The sequence below is a fragment of the Pseudophryne corroboree genome, chromosome 9, assembly GCF_028390025.1.
Source record: "Pseudophryne corroboree isolate aPseCor3 chromosome 9, aPseCor3.hap2, whole genome shotgun sequence".
Taxonomy (NCBI): Eukaryota; Metazoa; Chordata; class Amphibia; order Anura; family Myobatrachidae; genus Pseudophryne; species Pseudophryne corroboree.
In genome coordinates this window covers 120092264-120115332 of record NC_086452.1, presented here as the reverse complement: position 1 = coordinate 120115332, position 23069 = coordinate 120092264, and the positions used below count along the sequence as shown (strand labels likewise).

At 46.6% G+C, this 23069-nt stretch overlaps 1 protein-coding gene across 6 annotated transcripts in view; it reads left to right on the top strand.

Moving 5' to 3' along the window:
- The window catches only part of CEP350 (centrosomal protein 350), a 121920-nt gene that overhangs the window by 39099 nt on the left and 59752 nt on the right, over window positions 1–23069 (top strand). For 5 of the 6 annotated variants that reach the window (XM_063939804.1, XM_063939802.1, XM_063939800.1 and 2 more), the window contains exons 5-11: window positions 6466–6631; window positions 9285–9751; window positions 17963–18076; window positions 18330–18440; window positions 18541–18849; window positions 19066–19664; window positions 21544–21659. In XM_063939804.1, coding sequence (XP_063795874.1) covers window positions 6466–6631; window positions 9285–9751; window positions 17963–18076; window positions 18330–18440; window positions 18541–18849; window positions 19066–19664; window positions 21544–21659 — 1882 coding nt within the window. The remainder of the gene's footprint in view (window positions 1–6465; window positions 6632–9284; window positions 9752–17962; window positions 18077–18329; window positions 18441–18540; window positions 18850–19065; window positions 19665–21543; window positions 21660–23069) is intronic. The other variant, XM_063939803.1, reaches the window with a different exon arrangement.

Here is a 23069-nt window from a genome sequence, read left to right as displayed (position 1 = left end):
CGCAGGACCCGTCCTTGGTGTTCGTTCCCGGAGCCGCGCCGCCGTCCCCCTTACAGAGCCAGAAGCAAGAAGATGGTCCGGAAAATCGGCGGCAGAAGACTTCAGTCTTCACCAAGGTAGCGCACAGCACTGCAGCTGTGCGCCATTGCTCCTCATACACACTTCACACTCCGGTCACTGAGGGTGCAGGGCGCTGGGGGGGGGGGGGCGCCCTGAGCAGCAATAAAATCACCTTGGCTGGCAAAATAACCACAATATATAGCCCCAGAGGCTATATATGTGGTAATTACCCCTGCCAGAATACAGAAAAAAGCGGGAGAAAAGTCAGCCGAAAAAGGGGCGGAGCCATCTCCCTCAGCACACTGGCGCCATTTCTCCCTCACAGTTCCGCTGGAAGGAAGCTCCCTGACTCTCCCCTGCAGTCTACACTACAGAAAAGGGTAAAAAAGAGAGGGGGGGGCACAAAATTGAGGCGCAGTAAATATTATAGCAGCTATAGGGGACATAATTCAGTTAGTCCCTGCATTATATAGCGCTCTGGTGTGTGCTGGCATACTCTCTCTCTGTCTCCCCAAAGGGCTTTTGTGGGGTCCTGTCTCCTTTAAGAGCATTCCCTGTGTGTGTGTGCGGTGTGTCGGTACGGCTGTCGACATGTTTGATGAGGAGACTTATGTGGAGGCGGAGCAGATGCCTATAAATGTGATGTCACCCCCTGCGGGGCAGACACTTGAGTGGATGGACTTATGGAAGGAATTACGTGCAAGTGTCGACTCCTTACATAAAAAATTTGACGACATGCCAAATGCGGGACAGCCGGCTTCTCAGCTCGTGCCTGCCCAGGCAATTCAAAGGCCATCAGGGGCTCTAAAACGCCCACTACCTCAGATGGCAGACACAGATGTCGACACGGATACTGATACCAGTGTCGACGACGGTGAGTCAAATTTAATGTCCACTAGGGCCATTCGTTGCATGATTGAGGCAATGAAAGAAGTTTTACACATTTCTGATATGAACCCAGGTACCTCAAAAAAGGGTATTATGTTTGGGGAGAAAAAACTACCAATAGTTTTTCCCCCATCTGAAGAATTAAATGAAGTGTGTGAAGAAGCGTGGGCTTTCCCTGATAAAAAAATTGGTGATTTCCAAAAAATTACTAATGGCGTTCCCTTTCTCACCAGAGGATAGGTCACGTTGGGAAACTCCCCCTAGGGTGGATAAAGCGCTCACACGTTTGTCTAAAAAGGTGGCACTACCGTCTCCGGATACGGCCGCCCTAAAGGAACCTGCTGATAGAAAGCAGGAGGCTATCCTAAAGTCTATATATACACACACTGGTGTGATACTGAGACCAGCTATTGCTTCAGCGTGGATGTGCAGTGCTGCTGCTGCTTGGTCAGATTCCCTGTCGGAAAATATTGACACCCTAGACAGGGACACGATATTGCTAACCGTAGAGCATATAAAAGACTCAGTCTTGTACATGAGAGATGCACAGAGGGAGATCTGCCGGCTGGCATCTAGAATAAGCGCATTGTCCATTTCTGCTAGGAGAGGCTTATGGACTCGGCAGTGGACAGGAGATGCAGATTCTAAAAGGCACATGGAAGTTTTGCCTTATAAGGGCGAGGAGTTATTCGGGGATGGTCTCTCAGACTTGTTTCCACAGCAACAGCTGGGAAGTCAGCATTTTTGCCCCATGTCCCCTCACAGCCTAAGAAAGCGCCGTATTATCAGGTACAGTCCTTTCGACCCCAGAAAAACAGGCGGGGAAAAGGCGGGTCCTTTCTGTCTAGAGGCAGAGGAAGGGGAAAAAAGCTGCACCACGCAGCAGGTTCCCAGGAACAAAAGTCCTCCCCCGCTTCTTCCAAATCCGCCGCATGACGGTGGGGCTCCACAGGCGGAGCCAGGTACGGTGGGGGGCCGCCTCAAAAATTTCAGCGATCAGTGGGTTCGCTCACGGGTGGATCCCTGGATCCTTCAAGTAGTATCTATGGGGTACAAGCTGGAATTCGAGGCGCCTCCCCCCCGCCGTTTCCTCAAATCGGCTTTACCGACAACTCCCTCGGGCAGGGAGGCTGTACTAGAGGCAATTCACAAGCTGTATTCCCAGCAGGTGATAGTCAAAGTACCCCTACTTCAACAAGGACGGGGTTACTATTCCACACTGTTTGTGGTACCGAAACCGGACGGTTCGGTGAGACCCATTTTAAATTTGAAATCCTTGAACACATACATAAAAAGATTCAAGTTCAAGATGGAATCGCTCAGGGCGGTTATTGCAAGCCTGGACGAGGGGGATTACATGGTATCCCTGGACATCAAGGATGCTTACCTGCATGTCCCAATTTACCTTCCTCACCAGGAGTACCTCAGATTTGTGGTACAGGATTGCCATTACCAATTCCAGACACTACCGTTTGGACTGTCCACGGCACCGAGGGTGTTTACCAAGGTAATGGCAGAAATTATGATACTCCTTCGAAAAAAGGGAGTTTTAATTATCCCGTACTTGGACGATCTCCTAATAAAGGCGAGGTCCAGGGAGCAGTTACTGGTCGGAGTAGCACTATCTCGGGAAGTGCTACAACAGCATGGCTGGATTCTAAACATTCCAAAGTCACAACTGGTTCCTTCCACACGCTTACTGTTCCTGGGGATGATTCTGGACACAGAACAGAAAAAAGTGTTTCTCCCGCAGGAGAAAGCCAAGGAGCTGTCATCTCTAGTCAGAGACCTCCTAAAACCAAAACGGGTATCGGTGCATCACTGCACACGAGTCCTGGGAAAAATGGTGGCTTCATACGAAGCAATTCCGTTCGGCAGGTTCCATGCAAGGACCTTCCAGTGGGACCTCTTGGACAAGTGGTCGGGATCGCATCTTCAGATGCATCAACTGATAACCCTGTCTCCAAGGACCAGGGTGTCTCTACTGTGGTGGCTGCAGAGTGCTCATCTTCTAGAGGGCCGCAGATTCGGCATACAGGACTGGGTCCTGGTGACCACGGATGCCAGCCAGGGAAGAAATTTCCAGGGACTTTGGTCAAGTCAGGAGTCGTCCCTACACATAAACATTCTGGAACTGAGGGCCATTTACAATGCCCTAAGTCAGGCAAGGCCCCTGCTTCAAAACCAACCGGTTCTGATCCAATCAGACAACATCACGGCAGTCGCCCATGTAAACAGACAGGGCGGCACAAGAAGCAGGGTGGCGATGGCAGAAGCCACAAGGATTCTCCGATGGGCGGAAAATCACGTACTAGCACTGTCAGCAGTGTTCATTCCGGGAGTGGACAACTGGGAAGCAGACTTCCTCAGCAGACACGACCTACACCCGGGAGAGTGGGAACTTCATCCAGAAGTCTTCCTACTGTTGGTAAACCGTTGGGAAAGGCCACAGGTGGACATGATGGCGTCCCGCCTCAACAAAAAGCTAAAAAGATATTGCGCCAGGTCAAGGGACCCTCAGGCGATAGCTGTGGACGCTCTAGTGACACCGTGGGTGTACCAGTCGGTTTATGTGTTCCCTCCTCTGCCTCTCATACCAAGGGTTCTGAGAATAATAAGAAGGCGAGGAGTAAGAACGATACTTGTGGTTCCGGATTGGCCAAGAAGAGCTTGGTACCCGGAACTTCAAGAAATGTTATCAGAGGACCCATGGCCTCTGCCGCTCAGACAGGATCTGCTGCAGCAGGGGCCCTGTCTGTTCCAAGACTTACCGCGGCTGCGTTTGACGGCATGGCGGTTGAATTCCGGATCCTAAAGGAAATGGGCATTCCGGAGGAAGTCATTCCTACGCTGATAAAAGCCAGGAAAGAAGTAACCGCAAATCATTATCACCGCATTTGGCGAAAATATGTTGCGTGGTGTGAGGCCAGGAAGGCCCCTACAGAGGAATTTCAGCTGGGTCGTTTTCTGCACTTCCTACAGTCAGGAGTGACTATGGGCCTAAAATTGGGTTCCATTAAGGTCCAGATTTCGGCTCTGTCGATTTTCTTCCAGAAAGAACTGGCTTTACTGCCTGAAGTTCAGACTTTTGTAAAGGGAGTGCTTCATATTCAGCCCCCTTTTGTGCCTCCTGTGGCACCTTGGGATCTCAATGTGGTGTTGAGTTTCCTAAAATCACATTGGTTTGAACCACTTAAAACCGTGGATCTGAAATATCTCACGTGGAAAGTGGTCATGTTATTGGCCTTGGCTTCGGCCAGGCGTGTGTCAGAATTGGCGGCTTTGTCATGTAAAAGCCCTTATCTGATTTTCCATATGGATAGGGCAGAATTGAAGACTCGTCCCCAGTTTTTCCCTAAGGTGGTATCAGCTTTTCACTTGAACCAACCTATTGTGGTGCCTGCGGCTACTAGGGACTTGGAGGATTCCAAGTTACTGGACGTAGTCAGGGCCTTGAAAATTTATGTTTCCAGGACGGCTGGAGTCAGGAAAACTGACTCGCTTTTTATCCTGTATGCACCCAACAAAATAGGTGCTCCTGCTTCTAAGCAGACTATTGCTCGCTGGATTTGTAGCACAATTCAGCTGGCGCATTCTGCGGCTGGATTGCCGCATCCTAAATCAGTGAAAGCCCATTCCACGAGGAAGGTGGGCTCATCTTGGGCGGCTGCCCGAGGGGTCTCGGCTTTACAACTTTGCCGAGCTGCAACTTGGTCAGGGGCAAACACGTTTGCTAAATTCTACAAATTTGATACCCTGGCTGAGGAGGACCTTGAGTTCTCTCATTTGGTGCTGCAGAGTCATCCGCACTCTCCCGCCCGTTTGGGAGCTTTGGTATAATCCCCATGGTCCTTACGGAGTCCCCAGCATCCACTAGGACGTCAGAGAAAATAAGAATTTACTCACCGGTAATTCTATTTCTCGTAGTCCGTAGTGGATGCTGGGCGCCCATCCCAAGTGCGGATTGTCTGCAATACTTGTATATAGTTATTGCCTAACTAAAGGGTTATTGTTGAGCCATCTGTTGAGAGGCTCAGTTATATTTCATACTGTTAACTGGGTTTAATATCACGAGTTATACGGTGTGATTGGTGTGGCTGGTATGAGTCTTACCCGGGATTCAAAATCCTTCCTTATTGTGTCAGCTCTTTCGGGCACAGTATCCTAACTGAGGTCTGGAGGAGGGGCATAGAGGGAGGAGCCAGTGCACACCAGGTAGTACCAAATCTTTCTTATAGTGTGCCCAGTCTCCTGCGGAGCCCGTCTATTCCCCATGGTCCTTACGGAGTCCCCAGCATCCACTACGGACTACGAGAAATAGAATTACCGGTGAGTAAATTCTTATTTTTGCACAAGTGGCGTAACCGACTAAAATGGAAATTTGTTGAACCTAAAAATATTTTCAAAAATCCCCCCAGACTAAGTCCCTTTATGGGTCCAAACTGCAAATTGTAAATTTACTGACTTTTATAGTCAAGCATACTTAAACAAGTTTGTGGACAAGGCATGGTGTGGAGAGAAGGTGATAAATACTTGTGGGGATTATTTATTAGAAACATTATTGTGGAATATTCAGTTTTCCTCGGGCTTTACTGTGCGGCTTCAGCTCCGGCACTGGTGTTTCTATCATGGGTGCAGTGTGTGCGGTGCACAGGAGCCCCTGGGTCCAGGGGGGCCCACACCACACACATTGCACCCATATTTTCATACTACCTTTCCGAAGTCCACCGCCGGGCGTTGCAGCGGCAGCCATCGTTTAACAAAAAAAAGCATAAAAAATAGCCGCCGCGCTTGCACAGTTCGAGTTTTGTCTCCAAAACACGGCGGGCGCCATGTTTTGGGAGACCTGCACATGCGCAGTAGACTTCGGCATATCGCCGGAGCCTACGGCGCCGTGGAGAGAATGGGGCCCCCTCCTCTCTTAAGATGCCCCTGAGCTCTGGGGTAAAGTGCCCAGAGTTATTCCTTTAAAGGTGGGTACACACTAATAGATATATCTGCAGATCAATTGATCTGCAGATATATCTATGGACGGATCGGGCAGTGTGCTGTGCATACACACACCCGCCCAGTTCAGTTGTCAATCACCGCCGGCCGCCATACACACACAGCGACGCGCCAATATATCGGTAGATATATTGGCCGCCGGCTGTGCTGCGCGGCCGACGCAATACGTCTGTGAACGACGGAGTTCACAGACGTATCGGCCGTACACACTGGCCGACGGTCCCGCGATATATCGGCCGTTCAAGAGAACGGCCGATATATCGACCAGTGTGTACGGGCCTTTAGATTCATCAGAAATCGGCATTAAGTGCTGTCTCAGTGCTAGTCGCAGGCTTACCGCGTGTTGCTCATTAAATAGCTCCAGGCACTTTATGCAGGAGCTGAAGCCCCAAATATCTGACATAATTTAGGTTTTATGTCTAGTTCACCGTTCTAGCTCCATGTTCTGTGCTTAGAACCAGTTGGATTTTATTTTGCTGTTTTACACAATAATGTCTGTTATGTTTGTAGATGGACGATATATTGAGGATTCGAATGCTCACCACAGCAAATCTTCCCGGCCCAGCAAGTCTGGCAGAGACAAGTCTTCTCGCAGCCCTTTACGTGTCACTACTCTGGAGAGTAACGTAAGAGGCTCTTGTCATGTTGGCTTCCGAGAACCTCTGGCCTCATACTGGTAGGTGCAGCATACTGTGGACTGGACTATAATGTTTGGATTTCCAGTCACTCTTTCCTTTTGTAGTTTAGTACTGAAGGCAAAGAAACAACGCAAAAACATATGCTGCTTAAATAACTTTCCGTGCTTTATTACATTAAATTGGTGAGAGAATGATATGCACAGATTGTTAAACAGCTTGCAGAAAAGCTGCATGTATGACAAGCAAACACTGTAACTCAAACTATTTGTTGCATAATAAAACATATGCATGGATCTTAAGGATTTTACAGCCTTTGGGGGGAATTCAGTTAGCTGTGGTAATTTACCCCAGGCTAATGGAAGCAGCAGGGCTATTTAATTAGTCCTGAAGGCATCCCGCAAGCTACAGTAACAAGGATTTTTATTTTTTTTATTTTTTTGAGCCTGAGAAGGCTCGAAAAGATATCCACGTTCAATATCCTGTTTGTGGATGCTGCAATAATGTTAACCCATAGGTCCTGGAACTTATCCCAGATTCTGTGGGTTAACGCTAGTTAACACAGTCATTTAGTGGGCGAGAGAAGGGTAGCCCCTTTTTCACCTGTGGTAAATTACCTCCTGCTGATTAAATTTTTATCTGAATTTTTTTTCCATCTGCTCATTAATCAGAAACTTTCCGCTGTAATGTTGTGACACGTTGCCAGTAAATATTCCCTTTAGCACATATAGCTCTTACCAGCATCCGCTATTCTGCAAATGTGTGTGCCCCTTGTCGTTACTTTAGGTTGTTAACTATTAGGGGCCTGCACATCATCTGCTTAATTCCTTTTATGTTCGGTAATAGATTCTTTATATCAAGAACCGAGAAATGGTGAGGGACAGGATTCGCTACTAATTCTCCACATATTTTATGATTGGCAGCCACCAGCACTGGTTTTGCCTATTAAATTAACCATAAATAATTAAATTGGTATTGTACTACCAACCCGAGCCCCAGGGTGCTATGGTACACACTTTGGTAACCACTGCCTTAAGCACTTTTAAATATACATTGTTTTGTCCTTCTTCCTCTTCTGTATCACCTATAAAACTACTTTTTTTAGGGTGCCAGCAGAACAGGGTGCTTTTTCTGAGCCCTCTTTGGCAGTGTGGTTATACAGATGTGTCCTCTTACAATGCAATGCATATGGATCGCAGGTGCGAACGTATGCATGCACCCGATTTCTTCCGATTCGTTATGAAAGGACAAATCTGAACATTTACTTACATTTTTTTTTTTTAATTAAGAGCTCCTCGTCCCACTGCTGTTTTAGATGGAGAACAGAGCCCTGTGCTATTACCATTCCATCCAGCACTCTGTCAGCGTCAGGGGGCCCAAGATGCAGGAAATAGTGTGTGAGGCATTGTAAGGTGGGCACAGCCTGCCGGGTATTACCACACTAGACATAGGTTGACTGGAGGGTCAGCAGCCAATTAGAGACTGGGCCGCGAGGTCTGTCTGTTTTGATTGTGTATCGCTCTGTGTACTAAAGCCTGCCAAGAAAAAGTCTCTTCCTTGGCATTCTTCCATACATGGACTGAAGTGCAGTCAAAACAGAACCTTTGCCAACAGTTTCTTTTCCCTTCCTCTTCTGAGTGTCCCCAGCAGGAAGGAAATATTTCTGAGGTTATGGTGGGATTGCACACTGTGGGGCAGATGTATTAACCTGGAGAAGGCATAAGGAAGTGATAAACCAGTGATATGTGCAAGGTGATAAAGGCACCAGCCAGTCAGATCCTAACTGTTAATTTACATCTTAGAGCTGATTGGCTGGTGACATTATCACCTTGCACATATCACTGGTTTATCACTTCCTTATGCCTTCTCCAGGTTAATACATCTGCCCCTTGGTGGTGGTGTTATTATGTACTGCTAGGAGTTTTATACCTATTAAAATGACGTTCTAAGCAAGAGGACAGTCCATCATGGACATCTTATGCACAGCCTGAGAGGTTGGCATTTGTACACACCTTCAGTGTTAATCACTGTTCTGGTTGAAGCAACCTGTATGTCAGTGAATAAAACTGTAATCTTTCCATTTTGCTCAGCGAATGTCCCCATTCATCAGACTGCACTTGTTTAGGTGTCGCAAGGTCCCTTACCAACACCCTTAGAATAATCAAGTTATTTGCACTGATTGGCAAAATTACTGCAACTTATTCTATTGGTTACATGTACGAAATGTCAAAATTCTGTTTCGGCCCCATCCTGGGAAAGGTCTGATTCTCACTGGTTTCAGAAAACAAGATTCAGTGTAAACATAGCAATCCTGTCTTTTTGATTTGATCAGTATTATTAGGTGATGTGATGCTCCTAAAGTTTGTTTAAGCAATGAGTGCTCAGGTCTAGAGAGTAACCGGCAATGTAAATATTATTTCGTAAAATCGATACATTTGCACCACCTGTTTCTCATGTCCTGTTTTGTTATCCATAATTAACAGCACGTTGTTAGGAGATCCTTACTGACTGGAGGAAGAGGAAGCAGTATGGGAAGGGGATGTAGTAATTATACAGTCAAGAGCTTTCAAGAGCTGGTCCCTTACATCCCTAACATTAGATTTGTGTTAACACTTTACATGCCTGCCTTACGTTTTAATTCATTGCTGTGCCTCTTTCCTAAAGACGGAATCTCTCCTACAAATCTCATTTTAGTGACTCTGTTAAAGCCCTGTCTACAAATGAGAGGGGCTCTGTGCATTCGGTATCTGGTGTAAAGGACTGTGGCAAAGGGGAAAAGGACTTTGACAGTACTCGTTCTTCTGCTGTGGATGAGACAACTGTGCGCTACCTAAATGACCGACTAGCCATTGATGCTTTGGAGTGGAAATTTCCACAGTCTAACTGGGACATACACACTGATTATAGAGAGTCAAGGCCAACAGAAACTTCTCAGCAACCCCCTTCATTCAGCCCCTCCAGTAACAGACTAGAGACATTAAAAAGGCGACAACCTGACGCCAAGCTAGAGAAACTGAAAGAGCGTATTCGCAGACAGTGGGAACTCTCCGGGGACCGGGACAGCAGAGAACATCTCCCCAAGTCTTCAAACGTCACAGACATCGCAACGAGTACAAAGACACGGAAAGTGGCAGCAGCTCCACCTCCACCATCCTACCCTGGTATGATTATACTTAAACTTTTTTTGTTTTTATTGTAATGATACATCAGAATGATTTTACAGTAACCGATCTAAGAACTGTGAATATTAAAACTAAAAGACAATTTAATTCGGTATGAAAATGCATCTTGTAACTATCAAATTTATCAGTGTGGAGAGAGATAAAGTACCAATCAATTAGTTCCTAGCTTAAAAATGACAGGGGCTGATTGGTACTTTATCTCTCGCTAAACTGTGATTAATCTGGCCCTTAGAAGCAGATTTCTCTAACGTCCTAGTGGATGCTGGGGACTCCGTCAGGACCATGGGGATTAGCGGCTCCGCAGGAGACAGGGCACAAAAGTAAAGGCTTTAGGATCAGGTGGTGTGCACTGGCTCCTCCCCCTATGACCCTCCTCCAAGCCTCGGTTAGATTTTTGTGCCCGGCCGAGAAGGGTGCAATCTAGGTGGCTCTCCTAAAGAGCTGCTTAGAGTAAAAGTTTTGTTAGGTTTTTTATTTTCAGTGAGTCCTGCTGGCAACAGGCTCACTGCTACGAGGGACTTAGGGGAGAAGAAGTGAACTCACCTGCGTGCAGGATGGATTGGCTTCTTAGGCTACTGGACACCATTAGCTCCAGAGGGATCGAACACAGGCCCAGCCATGGAGTCCGGTCCCAGAGCCGCGCCGCCGACCCCCTTGCAGATGCCGAAGAGTGAAGAGGTCCAGAAACCGGCGGCAGAAGACTTTTCAGTCTTCATGAGGTAGCGCACAGCACTGCAGCTGTGCGCCATTGTTGTCAGCACACTTCACACCAGCGGTCACTGAGGGTGCAGGGCGCTGGGGGGGGCGCCCTGGGCAGCAATGAAATACCTATACTGGCTAAAAGATACATCACATATAGCCCCTGGGGCTATATGGATGTATTTAACCCCTGCCAGGTCTCAGAAAAACGGTAGAAGAAGCCCGCCGAAAAGGGGGCGGGGCCTATTCTCCTCAGCACACAGCGCCATTTTCCCTCACAGAAATGCTGGTGGGAAGGCTCCCAGGCTCTCCCCTGCACTGCACTACAGAAACAGGGTTAAAACAGAGAGGGGGGGCACTTATTTGGCGATATGATTATATATATTAAGATGCTATAAGGGAAAAACACTTATATAAAGGTTGTCCCTGTATAATTATAGCGTTTTGGTGTGTGCTGGCAAACTCTCCCTCTGTCTCTCCAAAGGGCTAGTGGGGTCCTGTCCTCTATCAGAGCATTCCCTGTGTGTGTGCTGTGTGTCGGTACGTGTGTGTCGACATGTATGAGGACGATGTTGGTGAGGAGGCGGAGCAATTGCCTGTAATGGTGATGTCACTCTCTAGGGAGTCGACACCGGAATGGATGGCTTATTTAAGGAATTACGTGATAATGTCAACACGCTGCAAGGTCGGTTGACGACATGAGACGGCCGCAAACCAATTAGTACCTGTCCAGGCGTCTCAAACACCGTCAGGGGCGTTAAAACGTCCTTTTACCTCAGTCGGTCGACACAGACACAGACACGGACACTGACTCCAGTGTCGACGGTGAAGAAACAAACGTATTTTCCTTTAGGGCCACACGTTACTTGTTAAGGGCAATGAAGGAGGTGTTACATATTTCTGATACTACAAGTACCACAAAAAAGGGTATTATGTGGACTGTGAAAAAACTACCTGTAGTTTTTCCTGAATCAGATAAATTAAATGAAGTGTGTGATGATGCGTGGGTTTCCCCCGATAGAAAATTATTGGCGGTATACCCTTTCCCGCCAGAAGTTAGGGCGCGTTGGGAAACACCCCTTAGGGTGGATAAGGCGCTCACACGCTTATCAAAACAAGTAGCGGTACCGTCTCCAGATAGGGCCACCCTCAAGGAGCCAGCTGATAGGAGGCTGGAAAATATCCTAAAAAGTATATACACACATACTGGTGTTATACTGCGACCAGCGATCGCCTCAGCCTGGATGTGCAGCGCTGGGGTGGCTTGGTCGGATTCCCTGACTGAAAATATTGATACCCTTGACAGGGACAGTATTTTATTGACTATAGAGCATTTAAAGGATGCATTTCTATATATGCAAGATGCACAGAGGGATATTTGCACTCTGGCATCAAGAGTAAGTGCGATGTCCATATCGGCCAGAAGATGTTTATGGACACGACAGTGGTCAGGTGATGCAGATTCCAAACGGCACATGGAAGTATTGCCGTATAAAGGAGAAAAAGACACCGTCTTTTCAGCCTCAGTCCTTTCGTCCCCATAAGGGCAAGCGGGCAAAAGGCCAGTCATATCTGCCCAGGGATAGGGGAAAGGGAAGAAGACTGCAGCAGGCAGCCCATTCCCAGGAACAGAAGCCCTCCACCGCTTCTGCCAAGTCCTCAGCATGACGCTGGGGCCGTACAAGCGGACTCAGGTGCGGTGGGGGGTCGTCTCAAGAGTTTCAGCGCGTAGTGGGCTCACTCGCAAGTGGACCCCTGGATCCTACAAGTAGTATCCCAGGGGTACAGATTGGAAATTCGAGACGTCTACCCCTCGCAGGCTCCTGAAGTCTGCTTTACCAACGTCTCCCTCCGACAGGGAGGCAGTATTGGAAACAATTCACAAGCTGTATTCCCAGCAGGTGATAATCAAAGTACCCCTCCTACAACAAGGAAAGGGGTATTATTCCACACTATATTGTGGTACTGAAGCCAGACGGCTCGGTGAGACCTATTCTAAATCTGAAATCTTTGAACACTTACATACAAAGGTTCAAATCAAGATGGAGTCACTCAGAGCAGTGATAGCGAACCAGGAAGAAGGGGACTATATGGTGTCCCTGGACATCAAGGATGCTTACCTCCATGTCCCAAATTGCCCTTCTCACCAAGGGTACCTCAGGTTCGTGGTACAGAACTGTCACTATCAGTTTCAGACGCTGCCGTTTGGATTGTCCATGGCACCCTGGGTCTTTACCAAGGTAATGGCCGAAATGATGATTCTTCTTCAAAGAAAAGGCGTCTTAATTATCCCTTACTTGGACGATCTCCTGATAAGGGCAAGGTCCAGAGAACAGTTGGAGGTCGGAGTAGCACTATCTCAAGTAGTTCTACGACAGCACGGGTGGATTCTAAATATTCCAAAATCGCAGCTGTTTCCGACGACACGTCTGCTGTTCCTAGGGATGATTCTGGACACAGTCCAGAAAAAGGTGTTTCTCCCGGAGGAGAAAGCCAGGGAGTTATCCGAGCTAGTCAGGAACCTCCTAAAACCAGGAAAAGTGTCAGTGCATCATTGCACAAGGGTCCTGGGAAAAATGGGCTTCTTACGAAGCGATTCCATTCGGCAGATTTCACGCAAGAACTTTTCAGTGGGATCTGCTGGAAAAATGGTCCGGATCGCATCTTCAGATGCATCAGCGGATAACCCTGTCTCCAAGGACAAGGGTGTCTCTTCTGTGGTGGCTGCAGAGTGCTCATCTACTAAAGGGCCGCAGATTCGGCATGCAGGACTGGGTCCTGGTGACCACGGATGCCAGCCTGAGAGGCTGGGGAGCAGTCACACAGGGAAAAAATTTCCAGGGAGTGTGATCAAGTCTGGAGACTTCTCTCCACATAAATATACTGGAGCCAAGGGCAATTTACAATGCTCTAAGCTTAGCAAGACCTCTGCTTCAAGGTCAGCCGGTATTGATCCAGCGGGACAACATCACGGCAGCCGCCCACGTAAACAGACAGGGCGGCACAAGAAGCAGGAGGGCAATGGCAGAAACTGCAAGGATTCTTCGCTGGGCGGAAAATCATGTGATAGCACTGTCAGCAGTGTTCATTCCGGGAGTGGACAACTGGGAAGCAGACTTCCTCAGCAGGCACGACCTCCACCCGGGAGAGTGGGGACTTCATCGTGAAGTCTTCCACATGATTGTGAACCGTTGGGAAAGACCAAAGGTGGACATGATGGCGTCCCGCCTGAACAAAAAACTGGACAGGTATTGCGCCAGGTCAAGAGACCCTCAGGCAATAGCTGTGGACGTTCTGGTAACACCGTGGGTGTACCAGTCGGTGTATGTGTTCCCTCCTCTGCTTCTCATACTCAAGGTACTGAGAATTATAAGACGAAGAGGAGTAAGAACTATACTCGTGGCTCCGGATTGGCCAAGAAGGACTTGGTACCCGGAACTTCAAGAGATGCTCACAGAGGACTCATGGCCTCTGCCGCTAAGAAGGGACTTGCTTCAGCAAGTACCATGTCTGTTCCAAGACTTACCGCGGCTGCGTTTGACGGCATGGCGGTTGAACGCCGAATCCTAAGGGAAAAAGGCATTCCGGAAGAGGTCATTCCTACCCTGGTCAAAGCCAGGAAGGAGGTGACCGCACAACATTATCACCACATGTGGCGAAAATATGTTGCGTGGTGTGAGGCCAGGAAGGCCCCACGAAGAAATTTCAACTCTGTCGATTCCTGCATTTCCTGCAAACAGGAGTGTCTATGGGCCTCAAATTGGGGTCCATTAAGGTTCAAATTTCGGCCCTGTCGATTTTCTTCCAGAAAGAATTGGCTTCAGTTCCTGAAGTCCAGAAGTTTGTTAAGGGAGTACTGCATATACAACCCCCTTTTGTGCCTCCAGTGGCACTGTGGGATCTCAACGTAGTTCTGGGATTCCTCAAATCACATTGGTTTAAACCGCTCAAATCTGTGGATTTGAAATATCTCACATGGAAAGTGACCATGATGTTGGCCCTGGCCTCGGCCAGGCGAGTGTCAAAATTGGCGGCTTTGTCTCACAAAAGCCCATATCTGATTGTCCATTCGGACAGGGCAGAGCTGCGGACTCGTCCCCAGTTTCTCCCTAAGGTGGTGTCAGCGTTTCACCTGAACCAGCTTATTGTGGTACCTGCGGCTACTAGGGACTTGGAGGACTCCAAGTTGCTAGATGTTGTCAGGGCCCTGAAAATATAGGTTTCCAGGACGGCTGGAGTCAGGAAAACTGACTTGCTGTTATCCTGTATGCACCCAACAAACTGGGTGCTCTTGCTTCTAAGCAGACGATTGCTAGTTGGATGTGTAGTACAATTCAGCTTGCACATTCTGTGGCAGGCCTGCCACAGCCAAAATATGTAAATGCCCATTCCACAAGGAAGGTGGGCTCATCTTGGGCGGCTGCCCGAGGGGTCTCGGCTTTACAACTTTGCCGAGCTGCTACTTGGTCAGGGGCACACCCTGACTGAGGAGGACCTGGAGTTCTCTCATTCGGTGCTGCAGAGTCATCCGCACTCTCCCGCCCGTTTGGGAGCTTTGGTATAATCCCCATGGTCCTGACGGAGTCCCCAGCATCCACTAGGACGTTAGAGAAAATAAGAATTTACTTACCGATAATTCTATTTCTCGTAGTCCGTAGTGGATGCTGGGCGCCCATCCCAAGTGCGGATTGTCTGCAATACTTGTACATAGTTATTGTTACAAAAATCGGGTTATTGTTGTTGTGAGCCATCTTTTCAGAGGCTCCGCTGTTATCATGCTGTTAACTGGGTTCAGATCACAGGTTGTACAGTGTGATTGGTGTGGCTGGTATGAGTCTTACCCGGGATTCAAAATCCTTCCTTATTGTGTACGCTCGTCCGGGCACAGTATCCTAACTGAGGCTTGGAGGAGGGTCATAGGGGGAGGAGCCAGTGCACACCACCTGATCCTAAAGCTTTTACTTTTGTGCCCTGTCTCCTGCGGAGCCGCTAATCCCCATGGTCCTGACGGAGTCCCCAGCATCCACTACGGACTACGAGAAATAGAATTATCGGTAAGTAAATTCTTATTTTTCTAAGCTCTGGAGAGTGATAAAATGGAGAGAGATGTACTAACAAACCAATCAGCTACCAACTGTCATTTTTCGAACACAGCCTGTAACATGGCAGTTGCTGATTGGCTGGTACTTTATCTCTCTCCACTTTATAACTCTCCAAGGCTTAGTACATCCGGTTAGTGTCTTTGCCATGATAGAACGTGTAAAAGTTTGAAAATATCTATAATGGTGTTTAGTACAGTTACAGTTTTACAAATGTTATCCTCTGCTTTTCCAATTTCGTGTTCTGTGTCTTTAAATAATTATGCAATAATTCTGTATTTATATTCCAAACTGACTTCTCCCCCATAATTCTTCTGTTTTCCTCAGATTTAATTTCCCTAGTATACCGCACAGTTTAATTTGTATGTTTTTTTTATTTTTACTACTTTACGTTGCCTTGTAGTCCTACTACAGGGTGACAGCCTAAATTGTCCCTTGTGCTCTCTTTTTGGCACTTCCTTGAAGGAATAGCTACAGCTATCCATGGGAGAGTGCAATTAACTGAGAGAGACCAACACTGCAGCTAAAAGTCCAGGTCAGCAGGCAGCAACTTTTCTGGAAAGCCTCCGCTATGGTGCTGAATTTGAATACATAACAACATGTTTGCCCATGAACCCAGAGGGCTGGGAGGTCATCTATTAATTCCATAGCACTTTGGATGCAATACTTTATTGTCCAGTACAGAAATTTTAAAGGGGGAGTGGTTTCTGAAACTTCTTAAGGGAAAGTTCCTTCCATCCCTTACTGGACATAGAAATCATCCACTAATTACTTTCACAGGAGAGATTCACAATTTGTCACTTCAGTTGGTGAGAAAGACAATCTGATACCACTGGACATCAAAATGTATATCTATATATCCTTATCTGTAGGGATTATCATCAATATTGTTTTACAATGCTCCACCAGGGGACATACTTACAATTTCTGGTGCTTTCTTCAGCTGTCATTGGCTTCATCAAGGTCATGGGTGTTTCTCCATCACACGGGGATCATGTTTGTTCCTGCTTATGAGATCCTAGTGAAGGCTTATGCCCTGAAACTGGCCCTTGATTCTCTTGACTTGCCCACTCAGACCTTGTTAGTACATTGACAGACCAATGTTCCCAGTTCATTGTGATCCTCCTGTGGTGCTTTTTCCTCAGAACAGGATTACCTACCTCCAAAGCAATATCTCCACTTCTGTGACAGCATGGATTTACTCTTCCACCATGTCAGGTGGTGTTACTCAGCTGTTTCGGGGTTCCTTTTACCTTCAGTAGCGTGCTGATACTGACCACTCCTATTAGTGTAATTCAGTCACCAGACACCAGCTGTGTGAACTGTGCTTCACCATGGTGTAAGAATTGGCGTCACTTCTAGGTGGTATCTGTAGCTTCTGCTGCTGCACCTCATTTCTGGTTACCGTAGGTGTTTCATCCTGACTGATTACTTTGGATAAGTTTTGCAGGGTAGCAAACTGAGCTTTACAGGAACAAAGCAGAATCTTTAAGAGTAGGGGTGCTTATTACTCAATTATTAAATGTATTTTACATATATTGGCCCTTCCACAATAGTGGGGTCATTTGTAGATCTATAAATCTTCCGTCCACAGTATCTTTAGTAACCCCCTCCTTCCCACCTTGTAAGCTTAAAATGGCTCCTGGGGAAGCCTAGAGTTATTTTGCGTTGTGTACGAAATACCATTAGTTGGTATTAGATAGTCAGGATGCCGACAGCGGCATCCCAAAGATCAAAATCCTGATGGATCCTGGTAATTATTTTAACTCTGCCCCTAACCCGCCCCTCCCATAGCCTAACTCTAGCCTTCCCCTACCGCAGCCTTACCCTAAACTCCTCTTCACTCCCCTCCTTACTGCAGCCTAACCCTCCCCCTAGTGCCTAGCCCTAACCCTAGTACTTACCGTTGGGAACCCGATTGCCAGGATCCTGACTCTTTGATCTCTATACAACTAGGAGACCCTGTACATCCCCATCAAATCTGAGGGATGCAATCTGTATAGGCGTCTCCTTTTTTTCGATCAGCGTCATGAAGCTCCGGCCCATTTATTTAGCTCTGACCTATTGGCTACTGCAGCCAGTGTCTACACAGACAGTGTGACTACATTGGCTTGCCAGAGCCACCAAGGAGCATTAGTAGCTCCACATTTAACAGGCAAGCATCTTGGATTCTAAGGTGGTTGAACAGGTTCATTATGATCAGTAGTCTTCAGAATTAGAACTGCTTGCATTGCAACTAAATCAAAAACTTTTGCTTTACGTTGCCCAGGAGCCTAACTGTTCCCTGGTTCTTTGCTGTTACGTGAATGGGAATGCTCCACTGCAGTGTGTCACTTTCCAGTGCATTTTATATTTTTGCAGTATGAGATAAATTCCTATATTTTTCTTGCAGGTTTCAACCCTCCAGAAACAAAAATTCGTACCCCAGATGGCAAGGTCTTTCAGGAGTCTGACTTTCAGAACCTCAGTGCACAGCTGCATGGGTCTTTGTTACCCTCTTACCAGGGTAAGGATTGAGTTTATGGTAATGGTGTAGTCAAAACATAATTAGGTTTTGTCCATGAGATTGGCATAATACAGGAATACCAAGGGAGATGGATAGAAAACCAGAAATATTAGGCAAATGTAATGATCCAAATGCATAATGTGTTAGTAATGGGATTTATTGAGTTAGATTGACAGTGCAATTGAGCATGATATTGTGGACTGTTGAACGGCACCCGCAAAAGTTCTTCCTTAAACGTAATCAATTTACACAGATGAAACTTGTCCCATGGAGAAGTCACGAGGGAAAAGAACACCCAGGCCAGTGAGGAAAGTTCAGAGATTGGGAGGAGCTGGGAGCTCTGCAAGTCCTGATGGTAAGATAGGTGAGGAAATAAGAACATTGGTGCGATTTTGTCAAGTTTTGTACATGTATGCAGTGGTTGTGTTATATCATTGTATGCATTTGCTCTTTGCATGTTGCAGGACATGTAATCAGTACGTCTTCCTGGAGAGATGGACAGAAATTGGTCAAACAGATCTTAGGTCCTGCACCCAAGGTTGAGACAGAATCAAAATCTCAGCCTAATGTCCGTCAAGCAAGCAAAGGCTTTTCTTCTACTGATGGTCAGACTTACAAGAGACCGGTGTCCAAAGAGAGAAACACAGACAAAAGGACTGTGCCCAGTGATCAACAAAGGGAACAGCGCTCTAAAGCAAGTGATCGCCATGCTGGCAAACAAGCCCCATCCAAAGAGGCACCAAGAGAGAACCAGGATAGGTCCATCAAATCAGGTAAGGGAATTGTTGCTGTGCGCCTCTTTCTGTGATGTGTGTTTTATTGCTGTGTTAATAACGAATGGCTAATTTTGCTCCTCAATGGAAACATCTCTTTTGCGAGGACTTGTGAAATGAATGCGGGTGATGGGTGTCTATTGGGGATAGATTAATCAGTGTTGTTTATAGACGTTAATTTAATGTGGAATTCTGTCACGTTTCCACATCCTGCAGCAAACTCTTCAAGCCGCTCTGATACACGTAATGTTAAGTCTAGCAGAAGCCAGGCAGATACTTTAAACTGCAAGAACACAAAGTCCCAGTCTGAGGAGGATGAGAGACGGAATGATTCTGCAGATGTGAAGAAAGATTTCCTTCCGCTAGAGATCAGAGGCATCTTAGATGATCTGCAGTTAGATACTGGTGTTGATGGCTCAAAACAGGGTCCAAACAGAAGTCACAGCTCTGCCAAAAGGAAATCTGAAAAAGGTCAGGCTCCAGAGGAGCCACCTATCTCTTCTAAACGGAGACACTATGACACAGAGCAGGTAAGACTGTACATAATGCGCCAACAGGAGGAAAGGAAAAAGCGGCAGAATGAACAGAGAGAGGCTCAGCGGCAAGCGGAGGAACAGAAGAACAGGCGACTACAAGAACTTTATCAAAAACAAAAAGGGGCTTTCGGCAAAGCAAAAAGTTCAACAGTGATGCCTAGAGAGAAGGAAGCCCCAGAGCCGAAATCATTGCAACCAAACTTGCATCAATTACAGGATACGTACACCAAAGTGCTTCTTGGACAGACTTGGCCTGATGCGACTACACAAGAAAAACAGGTGAGTTACCCTAGCGTGTGCACATTGATGTCTGCATAGTGAGTTTATTCAGTGCTTTTAGGTTACAGATTGTAAAAAAAGTGTAGTCTATAATAGGATAAATATTTCTAACATATCACATCTGTCCATTATTTGCTTTATCCTTTACAAATTCATAATGAGTGCCCGGAAGCTACACGGTGGGCCACTCTGTAAAACCACGACTAGATGACTAGAGGATTTCTGCACACTCCATCTTGTGGTGCAAGCAGAAATCCACTAAACTAGTACCACAATGCTAACTGCGAACTTACCATGTGTCCAAACAACTTTGGTCCTGACACGTAAGTTGTAAAAATAGACAGTGGAATATGTAGTTGCGCAAGAGAAATATGTTGTTTACCGCAATTCCTTTGCATTTAGAGCCTAATTCAGACCCGAGCGCTCGCTAGGGGTTTTTTGCACTGCTGCGAACAGATAGTCGCCGCTCATAGGGGAGTGTATTTTCGCTTTGTAAGAGTGCGTACGCTTGTGTAGCAGAGCTGTACTAACAGATCTTGCGCAGTCTCTGAGTAGCCCAGGACTTACTTAGTCGCTGTGAACACTTTAGCCTGTCCGGGACCGGAACTGACGTCAGGAACCCTCCCTGGAAACACATGGACACGCCTGCGTTTTTCCAACCACTCACAGAAAACGGTCACTTACCACCCACAAACGGTTTCTTCATGTCAATCTCTCTGCGATTGCCGGTGCGAATGGATTCTTCGCACAAAACCATCGCTGAGCGGCGATCTGCTTTATACCTGTACGACGTGCCTGCGCATTGCGGTGCATACGCAGTTCTGACCTGATCGCAGTGCTCCAAAATCCGCTAGCGAGCAATCAGGTCTGAATTACCCCCTTTGTACAGTAAACTGCATCTCCCAACTTGGTGCCAGGTGCAGTGTGGACAATTGAATAGCTCTGGGCACTCATTCCCAGCGATACGCAACATCACAATCAACTGAATTCCCCCAAAGTCTTTCCTAATGTTTATTTCTGTTTATTGATTTTTTTTTATATGCCTACGGGGCCTAGAGAAATGTACACCTTGCTCAAGGTGAGAACTTATCAGTGGCTTAAAAAGTGGCAGCATAAACTCTCTCTTTTCTTTATTAAATTACCTTGCTGTGTTCAAACATGCAGCCCGTTTCAGTTTTGAGATGGAGAACGTCCTGGCTCTACATAAAATCACTGTTAAAATGCAGTTACCGATTATTCTTGTGCTATATGTAAAATAAGACCATACGGTATATGGCACCTTGGGGTAAATTTACTAAGGTGGGAGATTTTTAGAACTGGTGATGTTGCCCATGGCAACCAATCAGATTCTACTTACCATTTATCTAGCTGCTTCTAGCAGATAATAGATATAATCTGATTGGTTGCTATGGGCAACATCACCAGTTCTAAAAATCTCCCACCTTAGTAAATTTACCCCCTTGTCTGCTTTCCAGTGGATTTTGGCGGCTGGTCTGCAACTAAATGGTACATTTGACCAGCACAATTAGTTCCTCCTAGGCGTAAATCCTACCGATGCCTCAACTAACCAGGTCTCCGGGAAGACCACTTGGTCGCCCTACATATTTTATTCCTGTCCCCCAAGGTTAATGATACTTTATGTTCTGCAAAAATCTTGTGATTTGCTTCCAATCCCATCCTTATGCGAGTTGTTTATAATGAGGAAAGCAAGAATCTGATTGGTTTCTATAGGCAACACCTCCACTGTTTTTAGGGGGTAAATTTGCAAACACTATATTTTTACGTCTGTTTTGAAAGCACAAAATAAATGAAACCTGCAAAACTTTGATGTTATTTACTTGGTTGTCTATTTTCCTCCCTACTTCTGTAAATGTCCAAGCCTTTGTATCAGCCTTCTGGTGAATCTGACAAAGAAAACAAGGGCCAGGAGAGACCTCCTAGTGCCTCTTCCAGCAGCGACCTCTCTCTCTCTGAGCCTCTACAGCCTCTGCTCAGGTGAGACTTCTCGGTTCATAAAGCGATTATTTATTAGATATTTTATATAATCACACTCTTATTTTATGACTCTTGTATTTTACACCATCGGGGTTTGGGGATAAGGTGGTAGTAATGGGCAAATCTGTTTTCTAATTGGCCACTGTAGTAACGTATAGGGGTGGATGATAACTCCGGTCTAAACGTCACGGGAGCGATGCATTTGTGTAAGCGACCATCCCCTTAAGTGACGGACGTGCTGCAGTTACTGAGCGAGAGGGACTCGCCATCAGCCTACTTTTTGAGGGGGGTGCAAGCCTAAATCCACGGTACATGCATCCTCAGGACTGGTCTTACAAATAGTTTAGATAGGAGCTACAAACAATTGAATCGCCCCCCAAGAGTAGTTCCTCTATCTCTTTGATGTGACAGAGAAAATATCTGCTTAGTACCACCAGTGTAAGCAGCACTTCCGGATAAGGTGGGAAAAACAAATTGCCCTTGCCACCATTGCCTCATTGGAGCCTCACTGCTCTTCTATGCATCCGCTATTCCCTGTGCCTCTGTTGTTTGTCTTAAAACCCTGGGTGCATGTTGGGAATGGGGCTTGGCAGCGCTGCATCTTTATTATCACTATTATTATTATTATTATTATTACAAGTTATTTATATAGCGAACCCATCTTTCTACTAGTATAGTTGTGGATTGTGGGAGGAAACCGACGCAAGCACGGGGAGAATATACAAACTTCACAGGGCCACTGTTGGTCTTTCTGTTAAACCCCCCTCCATACTCTCTGCAGCAATTTTAGAAGTGGTCAACAGTAAATATTTGCAGAGACCATACAACAGAGACCTGTTTCCCCCTCCATTAGAGGTAGTAGCAGGTAATACCCCTTTCACACCTCCGCAAAAACCCGGGTTATTTCTGGGTTAACCCGGATCAGGTCTTGGTGTGAAAGTCCAACCCGTTTAGCTACCCAGGTTGATCCGGTAAGGACCCAGGTTACAGGGCAGTGTGAACGTGTAATCTGGGTCATCTGATCTGGGTCTCATTCAAACAATCATCTCTGGCACTTGAAGATGATGTAATCTCCAGGCACAGACAGATGAGAAGCCCCGGCAATATCTGAAGTCCGGTGTGAGCGGGTTTCAAGCTGCTGTGACACTGCTTAAAACCAGTGTTCAGTAACCTATACTGTACACGGGTTTGCGGTGCAAAAGGGGTTTTAGTGAAAATGTCTTCATTTATCAGAGACTGCTGCTTACATACAGATATTAGAGGCCTACTTGAGAACCTACCAGTACCGTGTGGCAAACAGACCAGTTGAGTAAACTGATTTGTATCTGCTTCCATGATGTAGCTGTGTCCCCATACACTATTGCTGTAGTCAGGCCAAACATCTCTTCTCAGCTCGCCAGGTCTAGTGTG